General features: G+C 38.0%; 1 protein-coding gene across 4 annotated transcripts in view; it reads right to left on the reverse strand.

The window, feature by feature from the left end:
* Positions 1-15,367, reverse strand: part of LOC126484544 (uncharacterized protein CG45076-like) — a 124,212-nt gene that overhangs the window by 54,412 nt on the left and 54,433 nt on the right. For all 4 annotated transcript variants that reach the window (XM_050108093.1, XM_050108096.1, XM_050108094.1 and 1 more), the window contains one exon: positions 2,242-2,508. In XM_050108093.1, coding sequence (XP_049964050.1) covers positions 2,242-2,508 — 267 coding nt within the window. The remainder of the gene's footprint in view (positions 1-2,241; positions 2,509-15,367) is intronic.

The following is a 15,367-nucleotide window of genomic DNA, read 5'->3' on the forward strand; positions in this document are numbered from 1 at the left end:
CCTTTAGCTAAACTTTCACATTTCACAACCCAAACTGTAATGATTACTAACCATGCAGACATAGCAACTGAAACATATATATTATTCGAACAATGTCAACAAGTACATGCATTATTAAACATAATAGTTTAATTGACTTACAGTTACAAATGACAAATACACAACTATTTAACTATAAGATCACACAGCATAAAATAAAAATTTAGTTCTTGTGGTAAGTTTTACAAAATTCACAAACCTTTGAATTAAAATTGACATTGTGGGCATTTTTAACATGTTAATTTTGGCATGACAGATTGGCCTTTTTCTTGTCTCCAGTTGTGATAGCTCATTTTAACTTTTTATATAATTTTATAGAAATGGTACAGTGACTCAAATTGCTATAAAATTGCACACACAGTGTACGACTTTTATAAAAGCTTGTATATTTAAAGAGATGAATTTGAAATGTTGGCAGTAAGTAATGAAAATACTGAAACTCCAGAAGTAATGCTAGGTAATGTATGAGAAGAACAAATTGAGGCAACCAACTGGAACATGAAGGGGAAAATTAAGAAAACAAAAGGAAGAGAAAAAGTGATTATCAATGTAGATGCATAAGGCCTCAGATCTTAATTCACGAACAAGTCTGGAGGAAGCTTTTATCAAATCACTGATGATGATGAAGATGGATATACATGCAAGCACTGTCCTTCTATAAATTATTCTGCATCTTTACTTAGGACTGGCTCTAAATGACAAAATGAAGGGCTGTGTGGTCAAAAGGCATTCTGGTGTATTTGGTGCCACCCCATTAGAATAATTACTTCTGATTTAAAGTATATTCCCAATAGACATAATCACAAGTATTTTGATGCTTCATGCTGTCTAAGAAGGGCATAGGGGACAAGGTTCAGATGTTAACCACTAATGTTACTTGAAATAAAGTCCAGTTAATGCAGTGGTGTGTGGATACCTGGCAAAATGACTGAAATTCATTTGATGTACATGTCAGTAGCTCTAAGAAAACTTGTGAATACCTAATAAAGGCTAAAGATACATCTTCCCTCTCATATTCAAGGGATTGTTCACATTCTGTCTGGGCATGCCCCTTAATCTCAGCACCTAGTCAGAATCTAACAACAGGAAATGTGAATGCAGAATTGTTGATTCCCCTGAGCACACTGCATTACATTGTCCATCATAACACACAGATGAGAGATGGTACAAGAGTATTGATAATATTCACTGGTTAAGGTCCACAGTTGTGGGAAATTGTGAATAACATGAAAGATACCAATTCCTAATATCTGCACAATAAATAATTCTGCAGGCATCACGGAAATCTGTTAAACAGGCCCCAAGTACATAAAACACATAGTCTAAGTGAAAATGTGTGTAATAGTGTAACTGTGAAATGCTACCTGTAGCAACACTGGAAGAGCAACGCATAACAGTAGTGCCCCCTTAACCCCACATTATCGTGATTATCTCACAGTACCACTTCTGTGGCCTACTGACTTACTGAGGTGTCAGCAGCCACAGCACTGTAGCAGATGGCATCTCAACATTCACCTAAATGCCCAGAAGCAGACAGTAATCTAGTATGCAAATATGTTGTAACATCTTTGTTTACTTGGCAAATAGTAGTGGGATGGTGTTCCCTGTTTTGAATCACATGTCACTATATAAACTACAGTAATTACAATGATTTGGTGGAGTATATCAGTGGTAGTAGACATTCATATTAACAACAGATGTAGTCACTGCTACTAACACTTGCGGTAGGTCCCTACCGGTGTGTGAAAAGACCTGAAGTCTTTTCCAGGATACTTATATAAACACTGGGCTAGTGGCAGGAATTTATAGAACAGGTACTTGAATTTTGTTTCCTACTGACGGGCACTTCTCTTTGTGTTATCAAATTTGGGTTTTAGTTTTCCACAGCTGATTCTGTTTTCATCATTCTCTAATATTTTAAGTTTTTAAACTACTACCAGCAGTAAATTGATGGCACTAATGAAACAACTGTCATTAAATAAACTTTTCACACAAACTGTGTCAAATACAACAAGGAAACAAGCTTACTAAATAAAGCAACAAATAAAAAAACTGATACAAGAAATTAAGTTATGTTACAAAGGGTTGAAGCAGTCCTGAGGCACTGCCTTTTGCCATGTGTAACAAAAATGACTTTTAGCAGAACTATTAGATAAAAGTTAGTATACTGGTTAAGTGATGGACAAAAAGATCGCACCTCACCTGATGTGAAGCCTGCTGTGCTGCAACCTGCTGTGCCTCTGAGGCAGCCTTCGCCTCCTGTGCAGCTTTCTGAGCTATGCTTGAGGCCTTGGCTTTGTTCGCGTCTCCTGAGCCTCCACCACCCCCTCCGCGATGATCACAGGCACCATTCGCACAGCTTATATCTGCCCTTAGTCGGCGTTTCTCATGTGCACCTGGCTCCATCAGAAGGTCCTCTACACTTGGCTGTTCGCCCCCCATCTGTTGTTCCTGCTGTTGTGGCTGAATCTGAAAATTTCAAGTCATGTGCTCATATACCAACTTTGTAGTTGTTTAAGTCTAGTTTGTAAAACAACAGATGAAATTAAGCAAGTGCTTCTAGTGTTACAGTTTACAACAGATCAAAGAATACATATTAAAATGAGTGGCATCACTGTAAACCATTCATATTTCCCATAGCTAAATGAACAGTTATTCAAATGGCAAATCAAGGCTTACAAGTTATGGAGAGTTGTGTTACATGTGAGTGACATAAATGGAATACTTACTGGGTGATTCCATGAGGAGGTTACAAACTTTGTGGGATGATGGAGAAGGGTAAATGTATCCATTTGAGGTGAGGGACCCTGGTCTGGAAATGACCGAGTCAAAAGTTATAAGCAAAAACTGTTCTGATACCTCTCAAAGTGGAATATGTGTACCAGTACTGTTTTTTCTAAGACTGAAGGGTAGGCTATACCAGTACTGTTTTTGCTAAGATTGAAGGGTAGGCAACTTTCAGTGGCAATAGTGTGGACCAAAACAAGAAAGAAATGTCAGTAAATGTGGGCTCTAAAATATATACCTTAAAAGCTATGAGTATATGTCCATCTTCGCTACCGTAAGACACATCTTTTCTACTGAACAAGCATTCATAGCTCTTAAGGTATGCATCTGAGCTCATGTTTATTACATATAAAACTGCGAAAGAATTAAAATCTACACTTTGAACAAAAGCAGTCACTTGTGTGTATGTACCCAAATATAAAACAAAAATTATGCATGGACAAAATTTATAACAAGCAACACCAAGATAAAGGACTATTCACAGTTTTGAGACTTATACTTCGCTCTAAAAGTAAAACATGCAATATTTCCAGATATCATTTGAGATCCCACGTTGTGTTCCCCACCCTGCAAAATGTCAAGCCCCAATTCTAGGTATTTTTGTATGAGTAGTTGAATATGTGACAAAACTGTATATTTTAATGTGTATTAATTGAGATTATAGTGTTTTGTAGCATGTGTATTATGCTGCCTGAGACAGCTAAGCCAATGGCAGAGGCATTTAACGTAAACAACAAGAAAATGGACCAAAGATGATGTCAACACCATTGTTTGGTGCTGAAAGAAAAAATAAATTTGGGCTGGCTGCCAAATTTGAAGGCTGTTACTGTTAGAGCTGTTGTAAAGAATCAAATCAATGCTCCTTTCTCCTTTTTAGTGGTTAGGAGACATTGCTCATGAGAGATAATCCTGAGTCAGCACACTGAGCATGGTGATAGACTATATTCTGGAGTAGACTGCAAAGGAGTGTGCTTCGAATCTCAGATGACAACTTGGGTATTTGTGAGTCTAATTTGTAAAATATTTTTGAAATTAATAGTAGGAGAGCTGAAAACAACTTAGGACACAATGCCTGAAAAGGGAATAGATCTGTTTTTTATGATAAGTGTAAAAGTGGTGGAGCAGCTTTGATTTTTGTTTTATTCCTTTTGAGTAGAAAGTGTAGGTTGGAGATGAGACTGGAGCATTAGTGTGATTTTAAGATTTTTTTTCTATGGCTCACCATCATGTTAGCCACTGTATTAAATTTAAAGCATAAATATGTTGTGGATCAGTATCTCCATGTCAATTTTGTATGTGCATTTAAAAAATATATGTATTTAAATTAGAGCATGGTCAAGAAACTTTAGTAATTCATGACAATCAGATCTGAATTCAGTTTAAAATATATATTGAAAGGATTTTTATTGGTTTTGGGAAGCCAGTAGAAAAGTTATTCTTTTTCCTATGTAAACTATTATGATGCTTAACAGCTAAAGTAAAGATAACAGCCTGGCAGCTAATGGTGCAATGACAAATTGCTGCTAATACTAGTCAGATTGAAAATAAAATCTCTTCATCTTTACTGAGAGATTTCAGTGTTGTGGGTAAGTCTGATGATTGTGGTTAGTATCAGAACACTTCACAATTAGTGTATCTCATCAAAGAAGTAATAAAGGAAACACAGTTGGAGGGGAAATGTGACATTGTGATAAGAACAATGAACAGAAAAGAGAACCCCCCCCCCCCCCCCCCCCCACACACACACACACACACAAAATTCTTTGTTAGACCTTAAGATGGAATAAACCCTAAAAACAAATTAGGATAAATCAAAGCAAACTGTATATTTTAATGATCTTTTAGAAATCCACCATTTAATCCTGAGAAATTTGTTGGTTTTGTTGTTGCTGTGATCTTCAGTGTGGCAACTGCTTTGATTCACCTCTCGATGCTACTGTAAACTGTGCATGCCTCTTGTGCATGTCTCTTTTTCCTCCGAGTCCCAAGTGCCTGGAAAAAAGTGCGGGTGACTCCAGTTTATAAGAAGGCTAGAAGAAGGGACCTGTAAAATTACAGACCACTATCCCTAACATCTATTTTCTGCAGAATCATTGAACATATTCTCCATTCGATTCAGATTACCCTTTTCTCACATGATATACTGTGAACTGTGGATGAAGGGCAACAGACAGATACCATATTACTACATTTCCAGAAAGAATTTGAAATAGTGCCCCATTGCAGGCTGTTAACAAAGGTATGTATGAGTGTATGGAATAAATTTACAGATATGTGTGTGACTCGAAGACTTCTTGAATAATAAAACCCAGTATATTTCCCTTGATGGCAAGTGTTCATCGGAGACAAGAGTATCATCAGGAGTGACCCAGGGAAGTGTGATACGACTGCTGTCATTCTCTATATACATAAATGATTTTATGGACAGACTAGGCAGCAATCTGTGCTTGTCTGCTGATGATGCTGTGGTGTACAGTAAGGTTTCAAAGTTGAACGACTGTAGGAAGATACAAGATGACGTAGACAAAATTTTCAGTTGGTGTGATGAATGGCAGCTAGCCCTAAATGTGGAAAAATGTAAGTTAATGTGGATGCGAAGAAGATCAAACTTGTAATGTTCGAATACAGTATTATTAGAGTCTTGCTTGACACAGTCAAGTAATTTAAATATCTGGGTGTAATATTGCAAAGCAATATGAGATGGAACGAGCATGTGAGAAGTATGGCATGGAAGGCGAATGGTCAACTTCGGTTTATTTGGAAAATTGAGACCGCATATAGGATTCTGGTGCGACCTATTCATGAGTACTGCTGGGTTGTTTGGGATCCATACCAGATCAGACTGAAGGAAGAGACTGAAGCAATTCAGAGGCGTGTTGCAAGATTTGTTACCGGTAGGTTCAAACAACATGTAAGTTTTATGGTGATGCTTCGGGAACTCAAACAGAATACCTGGACGGAAGGCGACATTCTTTTCAAGAAACACTATTGAGAAAATTTACAGGACAGGCATTTGTAGCTGACTGCCGAACAATTCTACTCCCGCCAACATACATTGCATGTAAGAACCACAAAGATAAGATATGAAAAATTAGGACTCATACAGAGGCATGTAGACAGTCATTTTTTCGTCACTCTCTTTGCGAGTGGAATAGGAAGAGAAATGACTAGCTGTGGTACAGGGTACCCTCCACCACACACCATATGGTGACTTGTGGAATATCTATGCAGATGTAGAATAATTGTTAAAACCAACAGCCTTTCAAATCTTCTTACTTTATTCATCTTTTGCTCAGTTAATGACTTTTGCCCCCCCCCCCCCCCCCCCCCCCTCCCCCAAGGGCAATACCAAACTGGTGAGCCCGTAATATCTCAGAATGTGTCTTATCCAGTGACCCCTTCTTTTAGTCAAGATGTGTCACAAATTTATTGTCTCACCAGTTCCATTTGATAGCTCCTTCTAGTTATGCAATCTATCCATTAATTTTCAGCAATCTTTGGTAGCACCACATTCAAAAGCCTCTATTCTCTTCTTGTCTTAACTGTTTATCATCTGTGTTCCTCTTCAATATAGCCACATTTCAGATAAATACCTTCAGAAAAGACTTCCTAACACTTAAATCTATATTCAATGTTATTCTTCAGAAACACTTTTCTTATCATTGACTTTCTACAGTTTATATCTTCTCTACTCTGGTTCATCATAAGTTAGTTCACTTCCCATATAGTAAAACTCATCTATTGCTTTTAGTGTCTCATTTCCTAATCTAATTCCCTGATTTAATTTTACTGTATTCCACTACCCTGTTTTGCATTTGTTGATGTTAATCTTATGACCTCCTTTCAAGATGCTATCCTTTGCTGTCTCTAACCAGACCTCAAAGCTTTTATTTCTTCTCTCAGAACTTTATGTCCTACTCCAAATTGTTTCTTGGTTTGCTTTACTGCTTGCCAAGTGTACATATTGAATAACATCAAGGATAGGCTACCACCCTGTCTCACTGCCTCCTCAACCACTGCTTCCCTCTCATGCCTTTGACTCTTATAAATGCCATCTGGTTTCTGTACAAGTTGTAAACAGCCTTTCACTCTCTGTATTTTACTCCTTTGCCTTCAGAATTTCAATGACATTATTCCAGTCAACATCATCAAAAGCTTTCTCTAAGTCTACAAATGCTACAAACATAGATCTTCCTCCCCTTAACCCATCTTCTGAGGGAAATCATAGGATCAGTATTGCCTCATGTGTTTCTACATTTCTCCAGAATAAAAACTGATTTTCCCTGAGATCAGCTTCTTTTAGTTTTTCCAGTCTTCTGTAAAGAATGTGTGTTAGAATTATTCAAAAATGACTTATTAAACTGAAATTTTAGTAATATTTAGACCTGACAGCACATGCTTTATTTGGAAATGGAATTATTACATTCTTCTTGAAATCTGAGGGTATTTCGCCTGTCTAAAACATCCGGTACATCGGATGGAATAGGTTTGTCATGGCTGGCTCTCCCAAGGCTATCATAAATTCTGACAGAATGTCTTCTACACCAGGGGAATTATTTTGACATACGTTTTTCAGCACTCTGTCAAATTCTTCTCACTGTATCATATCTCCCATCTTCATCTATGTCCTCCTTCCTTCCTACAATATTACCTTCTAGTTCATTTCCCTTGTATAGACCCTCTACATACTCCTTCCAACTTCCAGTTTTCCTGTTATATTGGAGTTTTGACCTCAGTTCCCATGCTTGCAGAAAAATAATAATGAATTCAGGATGAGTCATGAATTCAGGATGAGTCCAAATTATTGTTTAGTTTTATCACAGTTGTGTCATCCTCAGTGGATTTTTTAAAATCTTATTTACCTTTTATTTTACATTGACAGTGTCCCATGGCTGCCAAAACAAAACAATTTGTTACTTGCGAGAAGGCGGACCCATCCTTAATTCATTATTATTTCAGTTTTCCATCTGAGTACTTGATATTCATACAGCTGTTTCCCTTTCCTCCAAAGGCCTTTCTAATTTTCATGTAGGTGGTACCTGCTTTTCCATATATGCTTCTAAGTCTTGTAGCCATTCCTGCTTAACCATTTTGCAGTAACCTGGTTCCAAAACCTCTGTCTTACCCTTATAAAGGGTGATTCAGAATTACTATTACAGACATCTAAGGGTTGTAGAGGGCATTTAGTAGATGAAGTTGTGATCAGTTGATAACAAACCCTTGTCTGGGAATGTACCATTTGGATATAAAATACTTTTGAAGATTGGATCACTTTCAAAGGCGTCACTTCACTGTACACACACCAGCTGAGAAGAGGGTGCTGTTGTCAGTCTCTGTTGTAATTATGACATCACATAACACCTTTGTCTGACTACAACAATGGCTATGAGAAATTGGTAGTTTTGAAAGTAAAAGGGTTGGCTGCGGTGCTTCATGGACAGGCTCCATTCTCAACTTTGAAGAGGGCATCCGTCAGAAAGCTATGAGTAGGAGATGAAAGTGATCCGAAACTCAAACTGATTTCACATCCAAAATGTAAATTTTCAGATGTGTTTCTTATCAAAATTTCATCTACTGAGTCCCCTCTACAACACCTAGAACCCTGTAGCAGGAATTGTGAAACAACCTGTACAATCAGTGTGAAACTTTATAGTGTCTCCAGGTCTGTTCCACATATACAGCCTTCTTTTATGATTTTTAAACCAAGTGTTAGTGATGATTAAATTATAGTGTGCAAAATTCTACCAAATGGCTTCCTCTTTCATTCTTTCCTCCCCAGTTCATATTTACCTACTATTATTCCTTCTGTTCCTTTTTGTATTATTGAATTCCAGCCCCTCATCACAATAATTGCCTCCTACACATTAATTACAGATGATGCATTACTAGATGTCACATATTACTTCATTCATACATATACCATGTTTCACAGATTTTAACACAAAGTAGGACTATCAGGGATAAAAATGAATGGCAAAGTTTGTTGTATTGGTGCCATTCACAACTATCAATAGACAGAATTTCACTAGGTATAGCCTACACATGAACCGAACTGGGAAGGGGAGATTTGTATAGTTGACTGATGGCAGTGTAGGGGTGTGTATCTCAGGGTACATGTGGTCAAAAATACATTTGTGATAGATATGAGAAGTAGGCAAGAGGTGTGCCAGCCTAAAGAATGGTGTCTCCAGAAGTTTAAAAACATCTGCAGCAAGCACTCACTAGGTAGATTCTGACACACAGAAATGCACATTTATTAGCTGTCATACAAAAAAAGAAACAATCGGATGCACAATTACCAGATGACACAAAGAAAACTAATCAATGGGACAATTAAAATTGGACACTTCAAAGACTTAACTTCATCAAAACAGGCAGGAAGTAAAAATAAAATACAACAATTTAAAGTTTAACTCCAATTTTTGAACTGCACTTAGTATGTGTCACAGAATACTGGTACACAAAAGTTCTGTGGGGGATGCAGTGAAACTCCCGGCAGAGCATTTTTCTCCTGAAACAATAAAGTTGTTCCAACATTTTATGACTATCACTGGCTTCTTGTATGGGAGTAAATTTTATGAAATGATGGATGGAATGGCTTTTGGTTCTCCATTGTCTCCAGCAATGGCCAACATTTTTATGGAATAATCTTGAGGGACATGTATTAAATTTGGCTCCCCTTCATCAATCTGAATTTTATCTTTATGCAGGAGACAAATTTATGGTTTGATCACGTGGCATAGAAGCTTCTGAGCACTTCCAGGAACATATGAACAGCATGCATCCAAACATCCATGTCACTGTTGAGACACAAAAAGAGGGAAGGCTACCATTTTTAGATGTTCTGTTAGAACAAAAGTCAGATAGACATCTCGGCCACCCAGAGTACTGCAAGCCAATGCACACTGATTTATATCTTAGCCCCCAGAGATTTTACCACCGAGGTCAGAAGAGACCAACTAAAAATACATTGGTACACAGAGCAAAAACGTTTTCTGATGAGGGTGACTCGGAGTCTGAAATTAATCATCTGAAGTATAAGTTCTGAAAGAATGGCTATAGATTACCTGATATCAAGTCAACGTTGTCCAAGAAAAGAATTGTGAAAATATTGATCACTCACATGAGAGCCACTGATTGTATTCCTTTCCCCATATGGCACTTCATCCAGCAAAATGGACAGAGTCGTGGAAAGACAAGGTATTAGATCCATTTTCCAACTTCCTAAGAAGATAAAGAAGATGTTACACCCTGTTAAGGACAGCCTTGACTTCAGAATTCCTGGGATTTATAACAGCCTATGTGAGTGAGGAAACAGTTACATTGGTCAGTCCATTCACACTATTTCTGATTGCTGTGCAGAACATCAACGGCATTTTGAAAATTGAGAACTGGAGAAATGTGCAGTTGCTGAGCACAGTCTCACAAATAAACATAAACTACTGTTTGATGAAACAAGAGTCATGACGCAGGCCCCCCACATACTGGGGCTCTATACCATATTTTAAAGACTATAAGATACATTTTCTTCTTCAAAAAATTGTCTCCAAAACTCAGGTGAATATTATACTCTAAGTTAGTATAAAAATGCACAGTGTTTGATTTAAAATTCCTACCCGTCTAAAAATAGCCATATATTTGATGTAGCAGAAAACCTATCTCTATCTCAAAAATTGAATTTAACCAGCAGTGACAGTGTACTGATGCGACGAACGTGAGTTGTGGGTATTCACAAACTTGCTAACACTTTCTCCCTCCCACCCTGCCATCACAAACCTGAACACTATCTAGCCTATGATGAGTCACTGCAGTCTATGGTGCCAGTGAACTTGAACTGAAAGTGATTTGTGTTCTTGGTAGTACAATATTTTTGTTAGTAGCAAGTTTCATAATGGAAAAAATAAAAGGTATTCATATGATGTGGGGTATAAAATGAAAATAAGAAGAACATGGGAACAGTACAAGCTAGTAAAGAAAAACTGAAAAAAATGAGGAAGACTAAATGTGCAATTAGAGGAATTAATACAAAATGGCCAAAACTAGAAGATGGCAGCTTGAAATGGATTCCAGGACACTGTCACAATGGCATTTGAATTAATATAAAAATGATTCAAATACACACTTGTAAGTTAGCATTACAGTGGAACTTAATAGGCTTCAGGGTGGAATTGGTTGGTGTTACAGGTTTATGAAGTGTCATGGGCTTAGTAAGCGAATCAAAACCAAAATACCCAAAAAATTCTACAAGCGTATGAAGAGAAAATATTATCTTTCCATCACTTTTTTATTTAACATCAAAAGAAAACAAGTGTGGAACTAATTCAAATTGTGAAAATGTACAAAACTCCTCTGATATCTGATGTGCCAAGTAACAGAACTATTGCCATGAAAGGTGCTAAAACTTTTAACTATAAAAACAAGTGGACATGAAGAAATGCATTACAGTGTTGTCCTTTCATGTTGTGTTGATAATATTAAACTTAATCCAATGATCATTTTCAAGTGCAAAACAATGTTAAAACCTTCTGAAACACCACCAGGTGTTGTTGTTCACGTACATGAAAAGGATTGGATGGACAAGGCTGGTATGAAATAATGATTAACAGAGTGTGGGAGAGAAGGGGAAATGCTTTATTGAAGAAGAGTTCTCATCTTGAGCTAATCAGTTTACCAGTCAGCTGAAAAATTATATGAAAGACTAATTGAAAAAGAGGAATACAGAGCTTGCTGGTATTCTGGGAGGACTGACATCACAACTGCAACCACTTGAAGTCTCGATAAAGAAACCTTTAAACTGTATATGAGAGAGGAATGGGACAAATGGATGGTGGATGAAACCCAACATGAATTCGCACCATGGGAGTTTTGGAACAACCTACAATTGAACAAGTGTACCAGTGGATAAATCAGTCGTGGTCTAGAGTGAGAGAAGACATTATTGTTAAATTTTTCAAGAAGTGCGGCACAAGTAGTGCTCTCAATGGCAGTAAAAACATACATATGAAGAGGGCAACAATAATGATGAAGAGGAAGAAGAAGAAGATGAAGAAGAAAGTTCAGATGATGATTTTCAGAGATTTTAAAGGTCAGTTTCTTTTTATAAACTAAGAATTTTTTAACCTGCCTTTGCAATATAACAATAAAAATGGTAAAAGTGTTCTTTTTTTTTAAATTGCTTAAAAATTAAAATGCTTCTCATAGTCCACAGTGTCCTATAGTCCATAAAATGCAGTAATTAAAGAAGTTGTACAAACAAGAATATGTGAGAAAACTTCAACCGTGACAGCAGATATAATCTGCATGGCAGTGAGCTCTTGAGGCAGAGAAGAGCCACAGATACTCATCTGAATATTTTTTATTCTACAGCAAGGATGATGGCACCACCAGCACAGACGTTGATACTATCTGCAAACAGCATGATGTAATTACTGACCAATTGCAAGCCATCTTTGAGCTATTTAAGGTCACCACAGCAACAATTTTGATAGTCAATTGGTCCTGATGAAGAAGATGGTGGAAATCATCGAAAACTCCAAGTTTTGCCCTGAGTTGACACAGCAAGAAGCCCAAAAATGTTTTATATGACAGTGCCATTGTGAAAGATTTCATATAACTTTCCTCTATGAGGAGGACACTGCAGGCCAGGTTCATCAATTGGAGGTGCTGCATGCAAAATATGCACAGTTGTGGAATAATCTGGCAGTTCTGCAATGTTGTCAGGATAATATTGTGCCCAAGTTTGCTGGGGTAAAGCACCACATATGGTCAGGAGGAGGGAATTATATTTTACAAATCACTAGCCTGAGCATTGTCAAAGAAAGGATACAAGGTACAAAGTGGATACTAATACACACAGTTCATATAACTGCCATCTCTTACCTGCAGGCCTCTCATCTGTTGACTGAGAGTGGGTCGATTTGTTGATAGCAGCTCATCAACAAGCTCACCACAGCAATACAACACCGAAACAGACAAAAGAAATCTGAGCCATTTACAACCACGCAAAGATCTGTGTCATCCCATAGAATGGCATGCACTGTCATCAACCTGTCAGACAAGAATCTGGATGAAGGAGTCATCTCGGCCCTTAATAAAGGACTGAATTTTCCTCCTACACCATGCACTGCATTTATGGTGGGGATCATTAGTAGAGTGGAACAGAGCATCTTACAAAACAGTGTCAAAGACATAAGACTTAGCACTAGTCACATTTTAGCCCCAGCCAAGCTGCCCAAGTCTAACATCAGTGGAGCAGAGAGAGAGGGGCTCCATGCATTGCAGAAAGATGAAGATCTTGAGGTGATTCCTGCTGACCAGGGAAATGCTATAGCTGTTCTTAATTCCACTGAACATCACAGCAAAGTGGCATCGTTGTTGGAAGATAGCACATATAAACGCCTAAAATGGGACCTGTCTCTGACACACAGCAGAGAAACAGTAAAGCTCCTGAACAATTCTGGTCTACAAGAGCATGTCATCAAAAATCTTAGAACACGAGCTCCTTGCCCTTCTATCCTGTCTGGATTACCTAAAGTCCACAAGCAAGGTATTCCATTGAGGCCCATTGTTAGTGCCATTGGTTCTCCTACCTACTGGCTGGCCACATATTTAACTAAGTTGATGACTCCAGTAGTTGGCCACCATGAACATCACATCAAAAACTTTCAAATGTTCGTTGAGAAAATTAAACAAATTATACTTGGCCGCAACAATATTTTAGTCAGCCAGGATGTCGTCCCACTGTTTACGAAAGCTCCTGTGGAGGGCACAGTTAAAGTCTCAGCAGTGCATTTTCTCATGAAACAAAAACAAATTATATATGGCCGAAACGATGTTTTAGTCAGCCTAGATGTGGTCTCACTATTTACAAAAGTTCCTGTGGAGGACACAGTGAAACTCTTGGCAGAGCATTTTCCTCCTGAAACAATAAAGTTGTTCCAAGATTTTATGATGGCCACCTGGTTCTTTGGCAGTAAATTTTATGAAATGATAGGCGGAATGGCTATTTGTTCTCCATTGTCTCGAGCAATGGCCAACTCTATGTTGACGAAACATTTGTGATGTGGCCACATGGCATAGAAGCTCTTGAGCACTTCCAGGAAAATATGAACAGTAAGCACCCAAACATACAGGTCACTGTTGACAGAGAGAGAAAGAGGGAAGGTGCCCTTTTTTGATCTTCAGTTACAATGAAAGTCAGCTGGATGTCTTGGCCACTCAGTGTACTTCAAGCCAGTGCACACTGATTTATATCTTAGCCTCCAGAGTTTTCACCATCCATCCCAGAAGAGAGCAGCTCTAAATACACTGATACACAGAGCAAAAACCGTTTCCGAGGAGGATCATTTGGAATCTGAAATTAATCATATGAAGCATGAGTTCCGAAAGAACAGCTACGGGTCACCTGATATCAAATCAGCATTCTCCAAGAAAAGGAAATGCGAAAATGTGGATCATGCAAGTGATGATCAACTGATTGCATTCTTTCCCTTCCGCAGCGTACATCTAGCAAAATAGGCAGAGTCCTGGGAAGACAAGGTGTCAAATCTGTTTTCTGACCTCCTAAGAAGATAAAGTAGATGCTACGGCCTGTGAAGGACATCCTTAGCCTTATGAATCCTGGGATTAAGACATCCTATGTGAGTGTGGAAGCAATTACTTCAGTCAGTCCATCCACATCATTTCCGACCGTTGTGCAAAACATCAACGGCACATCAAAAATTGAGAACTGGAGAAAAAAATTGAGAACTGGAGAAATCTGCAACTGCTGAGCACAATCTCACAAACATGAAATACTGTTTGATGAAACAAGTTTTATCCCAGGACTCCACATACTGTGACTCTATAATTGAAGAGGCTGCAGAAATAAGAATTTGTGAAAAAACCTTCAACCGTGATGGCAGATATAATCTTAGCATTTCATGGAAGTGAGCTCTGAATGCAGAGAAGAGCCAGAGATATTTGTCGCAATGTTTATGCTATGGTGGGAGTGGGGGCATCATCAGTGCAGACACTGATACCATCTGCGATGGTATGACATAACTACCGACCAATTACAAACTGTCTTTGGGCTATTTTGACAGTCAGTTGCTCCTGACTAAGATGTTGGTGGAAATCATCAACAGCTTGAGGTTTTACCTTGAACTGACATAGCAAGAAGTCTGAGAATGTTTTATAGAACGGTGCCATTGTGAAAGATTTCATTATCAAGAAAATCTGTAACAACCAGGAGCCAGTAACTCATGAGGACATAACCTACTATTCAAGCCATTGGACTCCACTCAATGTATCTCTCACCCAAAACAGCTATCAACTTGGAGGAGAATAACTTCAATCTCCTTGAAGTTTGGATGCATCTCCTAGTCAACAACAAACCATGGGAAATTGATCTGCACATTCAGATGTGGTTAATTGTATAAATAGTATATCTGTGAATTTGTAAATTATGTACATACTTATTTGTATTTCTAGAGTGATGTGTAACTGCCATATGACTAACAATAACAATAGCATTTTTACTCCAGAAAGCATATTATGATAA

Source organism: Schistocerca serialis, chromosome 6 (genome assembly GCF_023864345.2).
Source record: "Schistocerca serialis cubense isolate TAMUIC-IGC-003099 chromosome 6, iqSchSeri2.2, whole genome shotgun sequence".
Taxonomy (NCBI): Eukaryota; Metazoa; Arthropoda; class Insecta; order Orthoptera; family Acrididae; genus Schistocerca; species Schistocerca serialis.